This window comes from Lissotriton vulgaris, chromosome 2_1 (genome assembly GCF_964263255.1).
Source record: "Lissotriton vulgaris chromosome 2_1, aLisVul1.2, whole genome shotgun sequence".
Lineage (NCBI taxonomy): Eukaryota > Metazoa > Chordata > Amphibia > Caudata > Salamandridae > Lissotriton > Lissotriton vulgaris.
This window is the reverse complement of record NC_141687.1, coordinates 1,063,689,810-1,063,708,451: the sequence shown is the minus strand read 5'-3', so window position 1 is coordinate 1,063,708,451 and position 18,642 is coordinate 1,063,689,810. Positions and strand designations below refer to the sequence as shown.

The 18,642-nt window shown below is 46.7% G+C and overlaps 1 protein-coding gene across 2 annotated transcripts in view; it reads right to left on the bottom strand.

The window, feature by feature from the left end:
* The window catches only part of KMT2A (lysine methyltransferase 2A), a 1,431,261-nt gene that overhangs the window by 575,872 nt on the left and 836,747 nt on the right, over positions 1 to 18,642 (bottom strand). For both annotated transcript variants that reach the window (XM_086956712.1, XM_086956713.1), the window contains exon 20: positions 11,526 to 11,632. In XM_086956712.1, coding sequence (XP_086812838.1) covers positions 11,526 to 11,632 — 107 coding nt within the window. The remainder of the gene's footprint in view (positions 1 to 11,525; positions 11,633 to 18,642) is intronic.

The following is an 18,642-nucleotide window of genomic DNA, read 5'->3' as shown; positions in this document are numbered from 1 at the left end:
ACATGAAGATCAGACACAACCTTTGACAAAAAAGAAGGATGCGCTCTCAACACCACCCTGTTGTGATGAAACACAGGATATGTAGGTAAATCTCATTTACCGACTCTAGAATACTGAATTGTACCGATTCAGTGTTCTAGATTCGGTAAATGAGATGTAGGAAATAATTCGGTAATTTTTACCTAATCTGTATGATTCGGTAATTACCGAATCGGTATTTACCGATTCTGTAATTGCCATTGATTCCTATGGGCCTTAGCCCATAGGAATCAATGTCAATTACCGAATCGGTAAATACCGATTCAGTAAAATTACCGAATCGGTAAATACCGATTAAGTAAAATTACCGAATTGTCAAGGGGGACAGGGTGTCACTTTGACACCCTGTTGCACCCCTGATTCTGGCTTGTGTGCCATGTGACACACATACATGCCATGTATGTGTGCCTATGGCACAGGTGTACATGCACATATGTGCATGTACACTGGAATTCGTTATTTACCACAAAATATTATTTTGTGGTAAATAACGAATTCTTAAGGGCCTGTGGCACTGTTTTCAGTGCCACCTACATCTAGATTTACCGATTCAGTAAATTTACCGAATCAGTAAATTTACTGATTCTGTAAAAATGAAGGCCCCTACATATCAAAAACCAAATACCGGTCGGTAAAGGCGAAATCGGCCGTTACCGACCGGTATTTGGTGTCCTACATTGGGCCCATAGTTCCTTCGCACAGAGCACTTGGATCTCACTTACTCTGCGCACTGATGTTATTGCCACTAGAAAAGTAGTCTTCCATGTTAAATGCTGCAGCATGGCTTTATGAATGGGCTTAAAGGGGGGTGGGGAGGTGGGGTGGGGGCATTAATCTGGAAAGGACTAAATTCAACTCCCAAGGAGGAGAAGGAGGTCGAACAGGGGGATACAGCTTCTTCAAACCCTGTAGGAAATCCTTGACCACCTGAAGTTGAAAAAAGGAAGGTTGGTTGGGAGACCTTCTGTAGGCTGTAATGGCCGCCAAGTCTACCCTGACCGATGAGTATTTCAAACCTGCCTTGGCCAAATAAAGGAGATCAGTAAGAATTACCTTGTCCTGCCCTGTTGTAGGATTAAAATGGTTACGTGCACACCATAAACAGAATAGTTTCCACTTAAAAGCTTATGATGCTCTCGTGGATGGTCTCTTAGCTTCTTTCAAAATATGCATGCAATCCTGAGGTAGATTCAGGTGTCTGTATTGCAGGAGCCATGCTGCGAAGTTCAGTGAGGGAAGGCTGTGGTGAAGAATCTTCCTGCCCATCTTGGTCAGAAGGTCTGGTCTGTAAGGCAGCCTCTTGCGAGGGCGTATCGAAAGCTGTAATAGGTCTGGATACCACCACTGGCGAGGCCAGTCTGGCGCTACCAAGATCATCGTCATGTTGGATCGGATAAGTTTGGACCACCTTGGGGTGAGAGGTAGGGGAGGAAATGCGTACGCAAATGCTCCGGACCAATCCATCAAAAGAGCATTCCCTCTCGTCCCTGGTTGGTAAAACCTGGATGCGAAGGCGTGGCATTTTTTGTTTAGGTCGTCTGCAAACAAATCTATTGACGGCTGACCCCACTGTTGAAAAATGTCTGCCACCACTTCGTCGTTGAGCACCCAATCTGGCTGATCTTCGAAGTGCCGACTGAGTGCGTCTGCTCACACGTTTTGCTCTCCTGGAAGGTGTACAGCTGTGATGGAGAGGTCTCGGGCTAGAAGCCAGTGCCAAATCGCTTGGCTTCCAGGGAGAGTGGGCAAGAGCGTGTACCACCCTGTTTGTTTAGGTAATACATGGTCGTGTTGTCTGAATAAGAATCGAGCTGGATTTTATAGTTGGCTGAAAAGCTTTTAGAGCTAGAAGGCCTGCTCACAGCTCTAACATGTTTATATGGTAGGACTGTTCCTTGCTGGACCACGGGCCTTGCGTTTGCAGGCAACCCATATGCACCCCCCATCCTTGCAGGAATGCATCCGTGATCAATGACTGTTCCGGAACTAGTTGATGGAAGGGGACTCCCACCAAGAGGTTCTTCGGTCGAGTCCACCAAAGAATGTCAGACTTTGCTGTTTGGGAGAGCAAAATTCGATCTTCCCAGTGACCTTACGATTGGTCCTATTTGTCCTCCAGATCCTGTTGTAAAGGTCTCATTCTCAGTCTGGAGTTGGGAATGAGGAAGATGCAAGAAGCCATCAACCCCAGTAGAGATGCTATTTGCCGGACCATTCGCTGAACTATATGAAGGAGAGTACTGCATTTCCGCTTCATCGATAACAGTCCCTCCTCCGAAGGAAACGCTTTTCCTATGTTTGAGTTGAGAGCGGCACCCAAATAATGTATTTTCTGAGTGGGCCGGTGAACAGATTTCTCCAGGTTTACATTAAGGCCCAACCAGTGGAGTAGATTCGAACAAAAAATTGTTCCTTACCACCTGAGGGGATGGTCCCTTCAAGAGCCAATCGCCTAAGTACCGGTAAACAAGCAGACCCTTCCGATGTAAAGCGGCTGCCACCACTGCCATGCATTTGGTAAAGACTTGTTGTGCAGATTTCAGACCCAAGGGTAAAATCTTGAATTGGAAATGTTTGTTGCCGACCAAGAATCTCAGGTACTTGCGATGACGCGGTACAATGGGAATGTGGAAGTACGCATCTTGGAGATCCAACGAACCCATCCAATCTCCTTCTTGTAGATGTAGATATATTTGATGAAGTGCCAACATGCAAAACTTCTCCTTCAAGATGACTTTGATCAGCAAACGAAGGTCCAGGATAGGCCTGAATTTGTGCTCTTGATCTTTTTTCGGCACAAGAAAGTACCAGGAATATACTCCCTTCCCCCGCTGGGCAGAAGGAACCTCTTCTATGGCCTTTTTTCGTAGAAGGGTTGACACTTCTTGTCGAAGTAACTTCAGCTGGTGAGGACGTGTTCTTTTTGGAGGAATGTCCTTTGGAGGCACGCAAAAAAGTAGTGTGTATCTATTGCGCAGTATATCGAGTACCCACCGATCTTTTGTTATGTTGCACCACTCTCTTAGATGGTTTGAGACACTTCCTCCCACTGGAGTGGGCAACAGTGCTAGAGGAAACTCTTACTCATTGCTTCCCTGCGGATTCGGCAGTGCTGGAGGATTGTTGTTGATGACCTCCTCTGCCTCGATGATTTTCGACCTTGGTACTGAGACTTGGTTTGGTTCTTGTTTTGCGACCACTGAGGGGTTTGAACCCTCTGCTGGTAGCTTTTGCGCTGGAAGGGCCTGTATCGTCGCTTGAATTCTTTTTTCTTTTCTAAGCCCACAGCTTTGAGAGTGTCTAACTCTGATTTCATCCTTGCCATCTCCTTATCAGTGTGGGTACCAAAGAGAGAGGAGCCAGAGAATGGTAGTTTAAGGATCTATTGTTGGGCATCTGGTTTTAGCACTGTTAATCTCAACCAAGCAGAGCTTCTTGCGCAAATCCCATGCGCATAGGAATGCGCCAACAGCGAACCACCATCTGCCGCTGTGCTGATCACCTGGTTGGCTACCAGAGATCCTTCTTTGATTATTTCTTCAAAGTCTCTTTGTTCCTCTTTCGAGAGCTTTTGCCTGAAACGGTCCAGGGAGTCCCATAAGGCCCTGTCATAGCGGGCTAATAAAGCTGCAGCGCTCGAGACCTTCAACAAAGAAGCTGCCGATCCGCAAACCTTCCTTCCCCAGGAATCTTGGGCTCTACTTTGCTTGTCCGGTGGCACTGAGGAAGATGCAGCTACTTGCCGCCGCTATGATTACAGAGTCCGCTGGCGGATCTGACTTCAAGAAAGGAGTGTCTTGTCCTGCTGGCTTGTATTTCTTTTGGATTCTGGCCGGTATAGCCTTAATCGAAGATAGAATAAGAAAAATGTCCATCACAGGTTCCAAAAGCCCAGGAACCAGGGGGAGCAAAGGTCGAGACACTGATTTTTGATGGAGTGTCTTGAAGATAACTGTTGTAGCGGCCTGAGGAGCCGACATTTCAATATTCAGCGTCTGTGCTCCTGTTTGAAGAACGTCATGATAGGTATTGATGTCATCAATTGGAGATACCCTTGATTGAGGACTATTCGACAGAGTGGGAGAATAGTGTCTCTTAGATGAATGAGTAGAGGAGAATGACCATGTAGGGGATCTTCTCTTCCTCCGTTGAGAACCAGAAGATCAGCATTCCTGAGATCTGCCTGCGCCGTCTCTATGTTTGGCAGATGGAGACTTATCTACCTCTCGCATCAATTGCTGTAGAGATCTGGACTGGAATACTCCTTCTTGCCTCTCTGGTCCCGCTGGGTTTGTCTTCAAGTGATGGACCGGAAGGAGCCATATCAGCGATAAATGTAAAGAAGGGGAGTCACCCCTACAATGTGAAGGAGACCTTCGCTGCAATCTGCCTGATTGCCGCTCTGAGGGCGTTGAGGATGAATGCTCAGTTGAGAGGCACCTTGAGGAGTGATGAGACGAGTGATGAGACGAATGATGAGACAAGTGCCTTGATGCCGACTCCGTCACCAACACCACAGAGCCTTCACCAGACCTCACCGATGCAGGCCTCGATGTGAAGCGTGTGGTCTGCTTCGACGGAGCTCCTCTCGACGTCAAATGAGATAGTCTTTTCGACGCCGACCGTCGCCCAGGTGATAAGAGGGTCTGGTCTCGACATCAGCTGATTCAAAGGCAGCGACGTAGTTTTTCTATTCTTCTACACCGATCATCGTTGTGTTGACGACGGCGGAGTGCCTCTGTTCTTCAACGCCGATCGTCGTCGAGTTGAAGGCGGATGGATTCTACACCTCGACACCGATCGTCGCTGGGTAGACGACGGCACAGAGCTTCTGTTCCTCGATGCTGGCGGAGGGCTCCTACTCCTCGACGCTGATCGTCGCCGGTTTGACGACCGCGGAGGACGTGACGCACCTGAATGTCTCGACGACCAGTGTTCTTTCGACAGCTAGCCCGCCGTTGGTCTTCTCGCCAAAGTATGTCCTGCCAGTGGAAGTTTTTTCAGCGCCAAGCCCGAGGCTGAAGGAGAGCAGAGTGGGATCTTACTTCTGGAAGAAGATCTGGCCCTCTTAGAACTCTTTCTCACCGGAGACCTGCCTCTGGAAGATGTTCTCTTTCAGCCAGCCCATAGAGACAAATTCTTTCTCGGTCTTTTAATGTTCTCTTAGACAATGACTGGCAATGTTGGCAAGTCTTGGGGACATGATCTTTAGGAAGACAAAGAATACAGACTGAGTTAGAGTCTGATCTGGCCTTTTTTCCACAAGAAGGGCAAGAGTCAAGTGCGCTGCACTGATATATTTTAACTGCCCGTTTTCGGATTTCATTTGATTTGATTTTACTTATCCCTTGTTTTTATCTTTGCTCCTGCCCCTTACCTTGCACCATAATTTCCAGGAAGACCCACCGCTGTTTAGCGGGTCCGGTTCCGGGGAGGTTGTGGGTGGTGAGTACATCTTGGTTTGGGAAGGGATTTTGAGCGCCATCTTGGAGCGTCCATGTGATCGGGGACGCTGAGAGCAGGCTATTTAAAGCTCGCCCCCTAGCGCGCAACGGTAACGCGCAGCGGAAGCGCCGTCCCTGTGCCTGAGTCGTGCCGGAGTCCTGCCCGTCTGCGCTCGTCAGCGTCTCGTAGGTGGACGAGGTAGGACCCTGGTTCTTTTATCTTGGTTTTGTTGATTGCTTTTTTTGTTTCATACTGGTTCGGATGGTTGTTTACAGTTCCGCCGAGCTGCTTGCTCTGCGTAAACATACCCCTTTGTGTCATCATGTTTTTCCTGGAGGGCGCCTTCTTAGGAAAGGATGTCCGACTTGTGGTTGGCGGCCAGATGTCTCACTTGGGACGGCGTCGGTACCTCCCAGTCAGTATTGTCAATGTGCTCTCCTTAACACCAGATCCCTTGGTAGACATTCCACTGACATCTGGAACTTACAATCTGACTCCAAAATATCCTGCCTGTTTTTAACGGAGACTTGGCTTGGGGAATGCTCAGGCCCTGATTTGGCTAGTGCCTTAGCTCTGAACTATACCATCTTAAGGAAGGATAGAGTTGGGGGCAGGGGAGGGGGAGTGGCCCTTATTGTGGATAAGGGTCTAGTGTGTACTACGTTTCCTGTTGAGAACATCTCAGGCTGTGAAGCCTTAGGCTTTACACTTGGCCTTTCGTCTCGTCAGACGTGCACTGGGCTCCTTGTTTATAGAGCTCCTGGACCCATTGGCTCGTTCTTTAACGATCTGCAGGCGGTGCTCTCTGTGCCCTGCATGAGATCAGAGCATTGTATTATGTTGGGGGATTTAAACCTTCATATGGACATTGCTGCGGATCCTGATGCGTCTAAGCTGCAGGATATTACTGCGCTGCTTGGGCTAGTTCCTTATATTGACAGTCCCACCCACAATAAAGGCCATACAATTGACCAAATTTTTTCCACCAGGCAGATTGTTGTGTCTTCGCCACTTCCAGTAATATGGTCGGATCATTTTATAATAAATTTCTGCATCCCTTATGTGGCCATGATTGGCCATAGAGTGCAGAAAGACTCGAAACGACAATCGAGATCTTTTCATTTAGTCACAGAGGAAATGCTATCTGATGCCCTCCGTCTTCATCCCTGTGAGCTTACAGATGACTTGGAAGGAAACTTAGATTTGGTTCATAAGTGGCTGATAGCCAGATTTGATGAGCTAGCTTCAGCTAAGCCAGCTAAATCAGTACATAGTCATGTCTCTGCCCCCTGGTTCACTCCTTCGTTAAGGAAAATGCACCAAGACTGCAAAAAGGCCGAAAGAGTGTGGCGGCGCAAATATGAGTCAGAGGATAAATTAAAATATCGTGATGCAATCAAGCTGTACCACAAGCACATTTCTGAAGGCAAAAAAGAATACCTTGAGCGCAGAATCGATGAAGCAGAAAACATTAGCAAAGAACTCTTTAGAATAGTAAAGGAGTTTGTTTCCCCTGCCGCTTGTTCGCCTTCTCATTCCGAAGTTCGGATTAGCCAACTTGGGGATTTTTTTGTACATAAAATGAAGGCTATCCAGGATTCTTTCCCAAATGTGGATCTCAATCCGTCGGTTTGTAAACCGATCTCCTTACCCTTCTCAGCAAGCTCCCTGTTGCCCTTCGGAAAGCCAACAGCCTCCTTTCTTTTAGAAAGGAGTTGAAGACTTGGCTTTTTTCTGCATGATTCTTTGGACCACTGTGAGTTGCTGTGTTGTGTTTTTCAGTCTCAGGTCTCTTTGCCAAAACGCCGGGACACCCCTTGGGGTAGCTGTGCGCTATAAAAGAGATAGTACATAACATAACATAACATTTCTGAAGTGAAAAAATGCTAAATTCTGTCAAAAAAAGACAGTACCTTAATTCAAAAGCTGGAAGACGTCGAAGTAAGAATTTTTTTTTGTAAACTGGAGATAATTTCTGACAAAAAGTCAGAAAAAGCAGAGCTGTTTAACCACGGTCCTGAGAGAAGGAGCCAGAAAGAACAACTGACCTAACGGTCACCCCTGAGGCATGATGGGAAGCTAGGGGTCATGGCTGCCTTAAAGGAACAGTGCCAGTTTATTTCTATGCTGCTATGGGCTAGCTTTTCAGCTTTTCTATAAGTTTCTACAATGCAGCCTGCGAGCTGTCAATGCTTTCAGTCCTTTTTGCAGGATTAGACTAAGTTCTTAGCATTAATACAGTTCTCAAACATACTTTGCTGTTTTCCTTTTCCCTGTTTTTAATGTATTGTTTGTGATGTATAAGGGAAGTCCTTACAGCATTATTCAGCTCTTAGTGTATGGAAGGCTGCATTTACGCTTTATTATGTGCGTGTGTGTATATGTATGTATATGTATATATATATGTATGTATATGTATATATATATGTATGTATATATATATATGTATGTATATATATATATATATATATATATATATACACACACATATATGATTGTGTTTCGGGAGTCCCGCGCATGGGCGGGAATATTCAGGTGCTTATGACTATTGATGAGGATCCCCTGGAAGAGAAGTGTCTATTTTGGCCCCTAGATACTGATGTAGGTAGGAGGGCTGTAGATGGGACTTGGTGAGGTTTATTGTAAACCCCAGGTCGTGGAGGAGCTGAATTGTTTTGTGAGTGTGGTGAACACACTGACTGTGTGACTTGGCTTTTATTAGCCAGTCGTCCAGGTATGGAAATACATTAATCTGTTGTCTCCGCAAGTGTGCGGCTACTACTGCAAGACACTTTATGAAGACCCTGGGTGCTGTGGTTACTCCGAATGGGAGAACCTTGAATCGATAGTGTTGGCCGTCCACTGTAAACCTTAGATATTTCCTGTGAGCAGGGTATATAGGAATATGGAAGTAGGCGTCCTTGAGATCTAAAGTGGCAGGGAAGACGCCGTGTTGAAGTACTGGAAGGATTTGTTGAAGAGTGATCATATGAAAGTGATCTGACTGTATGTAGAAATTGAGAGGTCTGAGGTCCAGTATTGGTCTGAGAGTACCGCCCTTTTTGGGAATTAGAAAGTACAGGGAGTAAACCCCTGTCCCTTGATGCTGTAGGGAAACTGGTCCTATTGCATGCTTTTGAAGCAGTGAGAGAACTTCCTGTTTGAGGAGCGTTAGATGTTCTGAGGACATGGGATGCTGTTTGGGCGGTATGTTGGGGGAGTTGCAGTAAGTTCCAAGCAGTAACCATACTGGATAATTTGTCTTGCCCACTTGTCTGTAGTGATGGAGTTGCAGACAGGTAGAACTGTGAGTCTTCCTCCGACCGGAGTGGAATGGTCTGGAGGGAGCGGAGGGAAGTCATTGTTTGGTAGTGGGGGGAGGTACGATTGTTGTTACCTCGGCCTCTCCCTTTGTTATTATTTCCCTTATACCCACCTCTGAAATATCCCCTGTTGGCAGATGTTTGTGTGGGGCTTTTGTAGGAGGAGGAAGCAGTGTCTGCGCTGTTTTTGGATGTGCCCCTATAAAAGAAGCGACAAAAGGAGCCTAGTGTTGATGTGGACTGCAATGCTCCCATAGATTTTGCAGTGTCCGTGTCTTTTTTCATTTTTTCTAAATCTGTGTCTAACAGCTGGGCCAGGTGTTCATGTGTTCTTGGTCGAACGGCTGATTCAAGATGGTAGTTTGCACTTCTTGTTTAAAACCAGACACTACCAAAGAATCGAGAGGGAGTTGTCTTTTAATGTAGGTGGGATCATTTGGGGCGGGTTTATTTTTTTCATCAATGTAAGGATTGAGGATTATGGTTCTGACAGGGTCCTTGAAGATGTCTGGTGCGTGCTTAATGACACCTTTGAGCATGGGCAATGTTTGTACTGTCCTTTGTGACTGGGCAGAAGTATCTACCAGGAAGTCTTCCTCCATGGGGTCTGAATCCATTCGTACACCATGATTTTGGGCAGCCCTATTAATAAGCTGACTAAACCCTATGTTGCCAACTGGGGGAGATGGATGTGTTGGGTATGCCTCTTGATCGGGATGGTCAGGAAGATCTGCAGGATCATTGTAATATGCCCATGTGTCATGTGTTATAGTAGTGTCATTATCAGGGTTATCTAAAGGGTCATTATGTCCACCCCGTCCCCTAGGTCATTAGCATCCTCCATTGGTGGCGAGTGTGGAGAGTCTAGGAGTGTGTATGGAAGACTTTTCAGGAGATAAAGGTTTAGTAGGAAGAACAGGAGAAGAGGGTTGTGGGGGTGAAGTTGCAAAGTCTATTATTCACAGGTACCTCAGGAGAGTGTGAAGTGTCTAATGTACTCTTGTTTGTGGGTAGACTGACAATATGGCCTGTTTTAGGGTCCACATGCAATGTTTTTTGTTTCGTATCGGTAGGATCTGGTTGAAACAGTTCTTCCTGGCTGGTGTCTCCTTTCGGTGCCAAATTTTTCGGTTCTGAACGAGGTATTGATTTCTGCTCTGGAGTCTAAGAAGGAGTTCGATGTTTAGTCGGTAATCTTTTTCGGATCCGAAGGTTTTCGGGGTTTCTTCGTATCCAAGGCATTCTGGTCTTTCGGTGCAGAAGAGCTCTATGCAGAGGCATTTTTTGTGGAAATGGGAGTAGGATGTATTCCCGATTTCGGTACCGACGTTTTTTGGGCACAGATATGCGGCTTGCTCGGTCCCGAGCCGCTGGAAGGCTCAATGCTTAGAGCGGCAGACCTTGATGCAGAACGCTGGCCAGGGACCAGGGTTCGATTCCCGCCTCGGCGGGTTTCGGGCTTAAATTCCTCTGACTGGATATTCTCGCCTCAGTGCCGATTCTAAGCATGGGTCCCACGCTGCAACTCTGGGCAATAGCTTGCTTAGTCTCCACAAAGGCCCCCTGATACACAAGGGATGCCTGGTTTCACCATGGGATGCCCAGGAGTGGACACCCCACAAGGAAAAGCCAGGAGGGGTTCCCTTGTGGTAGGAGTACAAGCGCCGGGATGCCTCCGGGTCACTGTTCGCGCTATACAAATACGCCACATTTACATTTACATTTACATTTCGGAGCTGGGCCTGGAGGCGGGGCTTCTAAAGCTCTCTTTGTCACAATCAGGGACTTTAGGCGAGGTTTTAACTGGAGCCTTCTTTTTCTCAGGTGGGGTAGGGGAGTTGCACTCACTCATTGACCGGGAGTGATGTGGTCATCGTAGTCGTAGTCATCAGCTTCAGACACGATGTCAAGCTCTTACAAATCCTCTGCCTCTGGAATGTCGGGCCTTCATCGAAGATGTCTTCTGGCACCGGTGCAGATCGTTGCGCCATAACGTGTCGTAGAGCCCGGCGATCACGGATAGTCGTTTTGGATCGAAAGGAGGCGCAGGCCTGGCAATCTTTTTCCTCGTGTTCTGGCGAGAGACAAAGGTTGCAGACCTTGTGGTGGTAGCTGTGTGGAAATTTAGCTCCACACTGGGGGCATTTTTTTAAATGGAGTCTTTTCCATTAGCCGTAGGACCGAATGGCGTCGATAGGCCCAGCAGCCTGCGTAGACGACCGGAACAGAGTATTTTCGAATTAGTACGTCAAAGGTCACACAAACAAAAAAAATACCGTCCAGTTGTGATGGTTTGCGCGTTGAAAAAGGTTTGGGAGCAGGGTACTGAACCGGAGCGCCAAAGTTACATCCAGACCCGATGGTGGAAAAAAACAATCTGAGGATGGAGTCGATGCCCATGGGGACGATCATCCAAGGGTCACCTATCTTGTGACTACAAAGACTTCTTCCAAGACAACAACTAACTGCAATCATCCGAGCCCAACACCAGACGGCAATCTATGCAAAAGTATGAATTCTGCAGCTCATATGCCTCGAACACTATATTCTTCAACATGGGCAATTTCAGATTTAACAAAAATATTTTGCAAGAGTAAAATCAGAGTATGTAAAGTGGTCATTCAATTACAAGGCTGTCACTACCAAGAAAGAATAGTCGCCTATCACTCTTTTAACTATTTCCAGACAGTGCGATCCAACTGGCTTACAATTACTCACATTGGCTTGGTCATCCCCATATTTCAAACAGAGAGCACATTGACGGTTATCCTCCACATCAGGAGGCACAAGCAGTTCAGGACTGTCTTCTCTGCATTGATCAGAACCTAAGAGAGGAAAAAAGATAAAGGGTAGGGCAATTGTTAACGGAACAAATGCTTCAACTGTACTGGAGAATGGGGGTCAAAGTGAAAGATTGCTCATCTCTCCTGAAAAGCATCACTGTCATAGCTAGAAAGCTGAAAAGGTTTGTGGGACAGCACTAGTACCATCAGGCGTGTGCTCACCACCAGCAGTAATGGAAGCTCAGACATGGCTTACCTCCTGACAGAGCCAGCAGCATCATTCGTGCAAGACTCCTGCACAATCCTGATCTCTCACATCAGCAGTTGCCAGACTCAGATAACTGGTCTAGCTAACGGAAAAGTTGCTTTCCTTCAGGAATGCGGTTACTGGTGGATATTCTAACCACAGTTTCCTTACCTTTAAAATACCTCCTTGGTGCTGGACTGGATCAAGAAGATTTCACACAAGTGCTCCTGCACACTGCTACGTGGCACAGAGCAGCTCCATGATGATCTAGTTCCACACCAGAAGTGACAGAGCGAATCACATGTAAGGGCCATGCAGGAAGCTGCCTCTGTATATACAATACCAAAGTAAGGTATAGTGTGCACAGAGTCCAGTGGATCCCCAAAGGCTTATAGAGGGAAACACAGATAATACCTTACTCTCTACTTGTGGTAGTGTGGGAACGCATTAGGCTTTATTAGAGGGTAGTGTTAAGCATTTATTGTACACACTCAGGCAAGAAATGATGTCACACACACACAGACTGAACTCAGACCAATTGTTTGTATCAAAAATATTTTATTTGTTGTATTTATTTATAGAACGAAGCAGGACTTGGTACAGGAAAATAGAATTGTAATTTTCAAGACAGGCTGATCAGCAAGCAAGCTGGATGATAGTTACTTTTGTTACAGGTTTGTAAAATATTTACATACAGTTGAAATTACTTTTGGATTACCTTTAATAACTTTTGAGAGTACTTTTTGGATTACTTTTTCTACTCAGTGTGATTTGACTAGATATCACACGGGGACATTTCCTTGATAAAAGGTAAGTAAAACAGTTTGCCATGAAACGCATTTGCTTAGGTTTCCATACAAATTCAACTCCACACTTAAAACATTTTCACAGGAAAAAAGTTAATGCAAACGTACAGAGAAAAAGGTAGTTCTAGGTTTGCAGGTAAACAATCGGTCTTTGGGGTTGAGTTTCTGGGGTTAGAACAAGGGTTCCCCCAGGGTCAAAGATGCACTAAAAAAGCATCCTCATCGGCACCAGGGCGGATGGGTGCAGAGTGCTGAGGCCCAATGTTAGCCTATTGGGCTGTTGGTTGGTGGCTGCTCTCGGGCAAGCCACAGCGTTAAGCCCGGGTCAAAGGGGGCTCCAAGTTATCACACAAGGTGCACCCACAGCAGCACAAGGGCAGCCGGGTGCAGGATCGACATTGGGTGCCCTGTTGGTTTGAATGGGAGATCTGCAGTCAGAACAAACACTGCAGCTTCGGGCAAGGAGGCTTCCAGGAGGCAACCATCGGTTGGAGGGGTAAGTTAGGAGTCTGGGTGTTGCCTCCACACCGTTGGTTGGGTGGGTCTTCCAAAGCCCTGGGGTCTCGAGCGCTGGGGTGTCTTGAGGAGTCGGGTTTCCTTACCAGCTGCTGTCGTGATCAGGTGGACCCTCTAGGCATCGTCGGGAGGCTTGAGGTAGGTCAGGGATTGCCAGATTTCAGGTCAGGATCGTCCTCACATTAGGAGCAGCAGGTCCGAGATAGGAGCCCATACACCAGAATATCGAAAACGGCATCCATACAGACAAACAAAGGAAGGGACTCGAGAAAAAATCACAAACTCGACCCTGAGAAGCACAATTGGCACAAAATAGAAACAAATACAGTTTCAGTATTAGGACGTCTGTACCCCATAAAGTGTTCTTACTTACCCTTGGCTATTAACAGTATGAATCATGCACTGCTGAAGAGCTTCTATCTATAATAGATTATCCGTGTCAAATCTTGGTTCATCAAAAATAGTCGCTATACATATTCAGGAACGAGGCATGGGAACTATCAGCATATTAAAACTTTGGCACAAATTCAGACAGGCACAAGTATATTTCCACGACAGGAAAGGAAGGGCAAGCAGGAAATCTATTTCCATAAAGACTATCAAAGGTGCAATCTAGATGGATTATATCATAATATACTCTGGCCAAATTGAGGAAGGGCCAGTTTGGAACAAACTGTCCAAGTAAATAAATCCAGTATTCACTGGTAAAAGAAAAAATCCTGAAGAAGGCATTTGCCGAAACGCGTTGGTGGTATTCTGCAAATCACTACCAGTGGTTTCTTTGGTACAATGTGTTGATGAAAAATTTTATGCTGCAGATTGTGTTAGAATGATATCAAATGTGATGAATACGGTGTAGTTTACTGTGAAATGTAATAGTTATCTATCAATTATCAATGAAATACAAGTAACAATGTGCAACCATTCATATATTGAAATAAATGGTGTATAAATTGTTTTATATGTATTTTTATATGAACAAAACCTAAAACTAAAATAATGAAAATACAAATATTTTTCTAAATTGATTGTTATATTGTTGGTTATGTATCTAGAATGTGTGCACTACCCTATTTAGAATCAGCACTGAGCCCGGTGCATGTCCACTTTACAACATAGTTGTTGTTCCCTGATAGGGCGTTTATCCTTCTTTCAGGGCCCCCACATCTTTTCCAAAGTCAGGATCGCTGGGGAGACATCCTCGTGGGGTTGGGCCACTCAAACTCGGGCTGTGGGCATCAGGTGCAGACTGGCGGACTCTTGAGCAAGTCCGGTGCTCACGGGAGACAGTCTTTGTAGGGAAGGCAGGGCAGGTCCTCCACGTAGTGTGGGTCTGTTGGCTGCAGGAAACGCCAGGAATCGACTGGAACAGGTCGAGGTCGGGACAGGCAGGTAGGGCTGGGGCCAAGGCAGTTGGTGTCTCCCTCCTCTTTCTTCAGCGGTCCTTCTTCTTGCTTGTCTGAGTATGCATGGTTCAGGGGTGCCCCCAAAATACTAAATTTGTGGGTGTTTCGGGTAGGTCCCTTCCTTGGGGTGGATACACCTATTATGCCACCCTTCAGTGGGAGGAGGGCATAAGCCTCAATCTGGTTCTCTGGGTCCGCCCATCTTCAAGTTGGCGGGGGCTGACAGTTGTGCTTCGCTTCTCCTCCCTTACCTGAAAAAGGGGGTGGGGGGCAAGGTGGGTACACCTTTCCTCCTATCTTGGTTTTCCTGCCGTTTCTCCCTCCCAAGTGGGGGATAGAACCGGTGGGGGCCCGTATGGTGGAAGCAGCAAATGGGTGGGTGAGCTCAAAGGAGGCAAGCCTTTGAATCTTTCCCTTCGTGGACCGTGCCCATCATGAGGGAGGAGGCTAGGCACCTCTACCCAGGATGTGCTACGTTTCAGGAACCCGAGGGCGGGAGGCTCTCGACCCAGTGGTCCAGATACATGTCTGGTGGTGGCAGCTGCAGATTAGCTACTCAGCCAGAACACTATAGAGTTGGGTAGTTTTTCAGGGGCATCTCTAAGATGCCCTCTGTGTGCATTTGCCATAAAATCCCACTCTGGCATCAGTGTGGGTTTTAATGTGATGAGACGTTTGATACCAAACTTCTCAGAATTCAGTAAGGCCATTATGGTGCAGCTGAGTTTGTAATGGCAAACTCCCAAAACATAGACATTGTAAGTGCAGTAAAGCCATAAAGAGTATAAGAATTGACTTATACACTGTTGGGGTACAAAGCTCCTGCAACTGCACCCTCACCAGTGATATTGTGCACCCTGCTAGAGGGGTGTTGTACCTATACCATAGGCAGTGGGTTGTAGGCCTAGCACTCTGGTATGGGTGCCATGTCAACACTTCACTTTTCTCTGCACCAAAACACACAGCCTGCAAGGGCAGTGTGGGTGTTAAAGTATAGGGCCTCTAAGGGTGGCACAATAGGTGCTGCAGTCCTTAGAGGCCTTCTAACCCTTGTCACAGTGCCCTTGGTACCCATGGTACCTTTTACATAGAGAAAGAACATAGATCCTGGGTACCAGGCCAGCAGGAATCCAGGGCACACTTTAGTCCAGAACATCAACATCAGGCAAAAAGTATGTCTGTTTGGTTAGGGGGAGGCAACCATGCAAAAAGGGTCAATTTTCTACATGCCATCCTCGCACAATGCTAATTTCTTGTGTTACTGTTTCTGTACCCCCAGAGCACTAATCAATTGTGCACACCTCTAATTTGGGATCTTTTTAGATGATAAAAAGAGACCATGCTATACAATAGGGTTGCTGGAGGGAAGTGATGAATCTAGGGTTAGATAGAGTGTCCAGCAGAAGGAGCACTACCGAAGGTAAACTCTTTTGATGGATACTTCTAATCACAGATTCTTAACCTATAGAATAAGATACTAATGCAGTACCTTTCAAGGGTGGAGGGTTTGCTGCGGGTGCTCAGACCAAAAAGTCCCGCAGGATAAAAAGGGGCAAAATGCCCTTTCAGCCTGGACCTGACTGTCAAGGCAATAGCACTTGGTGAACGTGTGTACTGACAACCACATTGCGGCCTGACCGATGTCAAGAACAGGCACTTCTCATGCTAATGCATTGGTAGCAGCCTTCGGCCAGGTGGAATGAGTATTCAGTCCTCCCAGAGGGTGCTTCTTTGAAAGTGTATAGCAGACCTTAATGAAGATGACTATGCTTGTCTGATGAACCTTCCTAACCTTAGTTTGCCACTGAGAGCCCCACAAAAAGCAGATTTTCTACCTGAAGGTTTTTGGTGCAACTGATGTAAAAGCTGAAGTTTCTTTTCTGGGTCCAGCCAACAGAATGTTCCTCCTCTTTCGAGCAAGTAATGTTGGAATGGTGGTGAATTGACCAAAGTGAAAAGAAGCCAAAACTTTTAGCAAAAAGGCAGACCTGGTCCTCTTCACCAATTTGTGCTGACAAACTCCCAGCCCTACATGGCAAGAACAGATGCATACTGGGTAATAGCATTTTCCGTTTGAGGCATGTGAGCTGGAGATAACATGCTTTGCATAGACTATATAGCAGTAATCTCCCAAAGCAGTGACTGACGTGTAGCTGTTGCAGTGGTTTGAAAGAGTGTATGTAGAACTGCCTGGCCCACGCTTGCTAGCTGTCTTGCTAACACATCTACAAAATAGTTTTTTGTGAATATGTGAGGTGTAGACCATGTTGCAGCTTTGCAGATGTCATCTATGGGGATGTTTCCTAAGAAAGCCATAGAAGCCCCTAGTTTGCGAGTGGAGTGCGCTCTAGGGGAAATTGTTCATGTTCGTTTCGCTTTTGCATAGCATGTTTGAATGGACAAGTTACCTTCGGTAACAATATATCTGTAAGAAACAGTAGTAGTGATAGATTCCTTACCTTAGAATTACCCCCAGGCGTCAGACTGGATCCGGAAAGTTTTCGTCAGCAGTACCCCTGAGCGTCGCTAGGTGGCGTGCGGCTCTGCGCCTGTCGCCGTGGTCGTTGAGATGATGTCGCGGGGGCTACTTAGATGTGCCCACGTGTGCTGACGTCAGTGCTGTACACAACTTTCCGCGCCAGGAACGCAGAGCCATGCAAGAAACTGACCACTGGTGCATTAAAACTAGGGCCCTGAAAGGAAATACCTTAACCCTAAAATTCAGTTCGCAGAACAAGGAGGATGGGTGGGGCGGTAAGGAATCTATCACTATTAATGATTCTTACAGATATATTGTTACTGAAGGTAAGTAATTGGTCCATCTGAAAGAAACATATAGTGGTAGATTCCTTAACTTAGAATAAATACCCCAGCAATACCAAACCTGTGGTGGGTCTGCAAACCAATATCACAACAGAAAGTCCCAGAGAACAGAACGGCCAAAGAAGGCATCTCTCCGGACGTGGCTGTCCAGGCAGTAATGCTTAGTAAACGTGTAAAGCGAGGCCCACATGGCTGCCTGACAAATGTCTTGCAGGGGGACACAACGTCCCAATGCAGTAGTGGCTGCATTTGCTCTAGTGGAATGAGCACTCCGTCCCACCGGAGGTTCCTTTTTAGCAAAGAGTAACAGGCTTTGATATATATGATGACCCAGCGGGAAATAGTCCTCTTATGAACCGCCCGACCTTTCTTGGTGCCAACATAGCCAACAAAGAGTTGGTCATCCACCAGGAACTGCTGAGTGCGGTTGAGATAAAAGGCGCACGTTTTGGGTCCAGACGGTGGAGCCTCTCTTCCTCTCTGGAAGGAGGCGAAGGCGGGCAGGGTAATAGTCTGCTCAATGTGAAAGACTAATAACTTTTGCCAAAAAGGAAGGAAGGGGCCTGAGCACAACCTTGTCAGGATGGACCGACAGAAAAGGAGGCTTACAAGAAAGAGCCTGGAGCTCACTCAATCGACTAGCTTAGGTGATGGCAACCAAGAAGGCAGTCTTCAAGGTCAAGATACGGAGAGGACAGTTATGAAGGGGCTCGAAAGGAGCACACGAGATAAGTAAGAACCAGATTCAAACCCACAGCGGAATCACAAACGGAATAGGAGGGAAAAGGTATGTAATGCCTTTGAGAAATCTATTGACAACAGTGGACTTGAAAAGAGAAGGCTGATCAGGGAGCCTGAGAAAGGCTGAAATGGCAGAAAGATAACCTCTGATAGTGCCCAGAGCAGAGCTCTGCCAGGCTTAAGAGAGAAGGAATAAAATGACCTCAGAAAGAGGGGCAGAAAGGGGATCCACAGGCTTCGCTGTGCACCACGCCACAAATTTGTTCCACCTGCAGGCGTATACCATGTTAGTGGAGGGACACCTGGCTGCCAGAATGACATCACAAATTTCAGGAGGCAAGTCGAAAGGAATCAACTGCTGCCGCTCAATCTCCACGTAAAGATGTGGAGGCTGGACAGGTTCGGGTGGAGGACGTTCCCCTGCTGCTGCGACAGAAGATCCTTCTGAAGAGGCAGTCTGATCGGAGGATCGATGCTCATACTGAGTAGCTCGGCATACCAAACCCTTCGAGC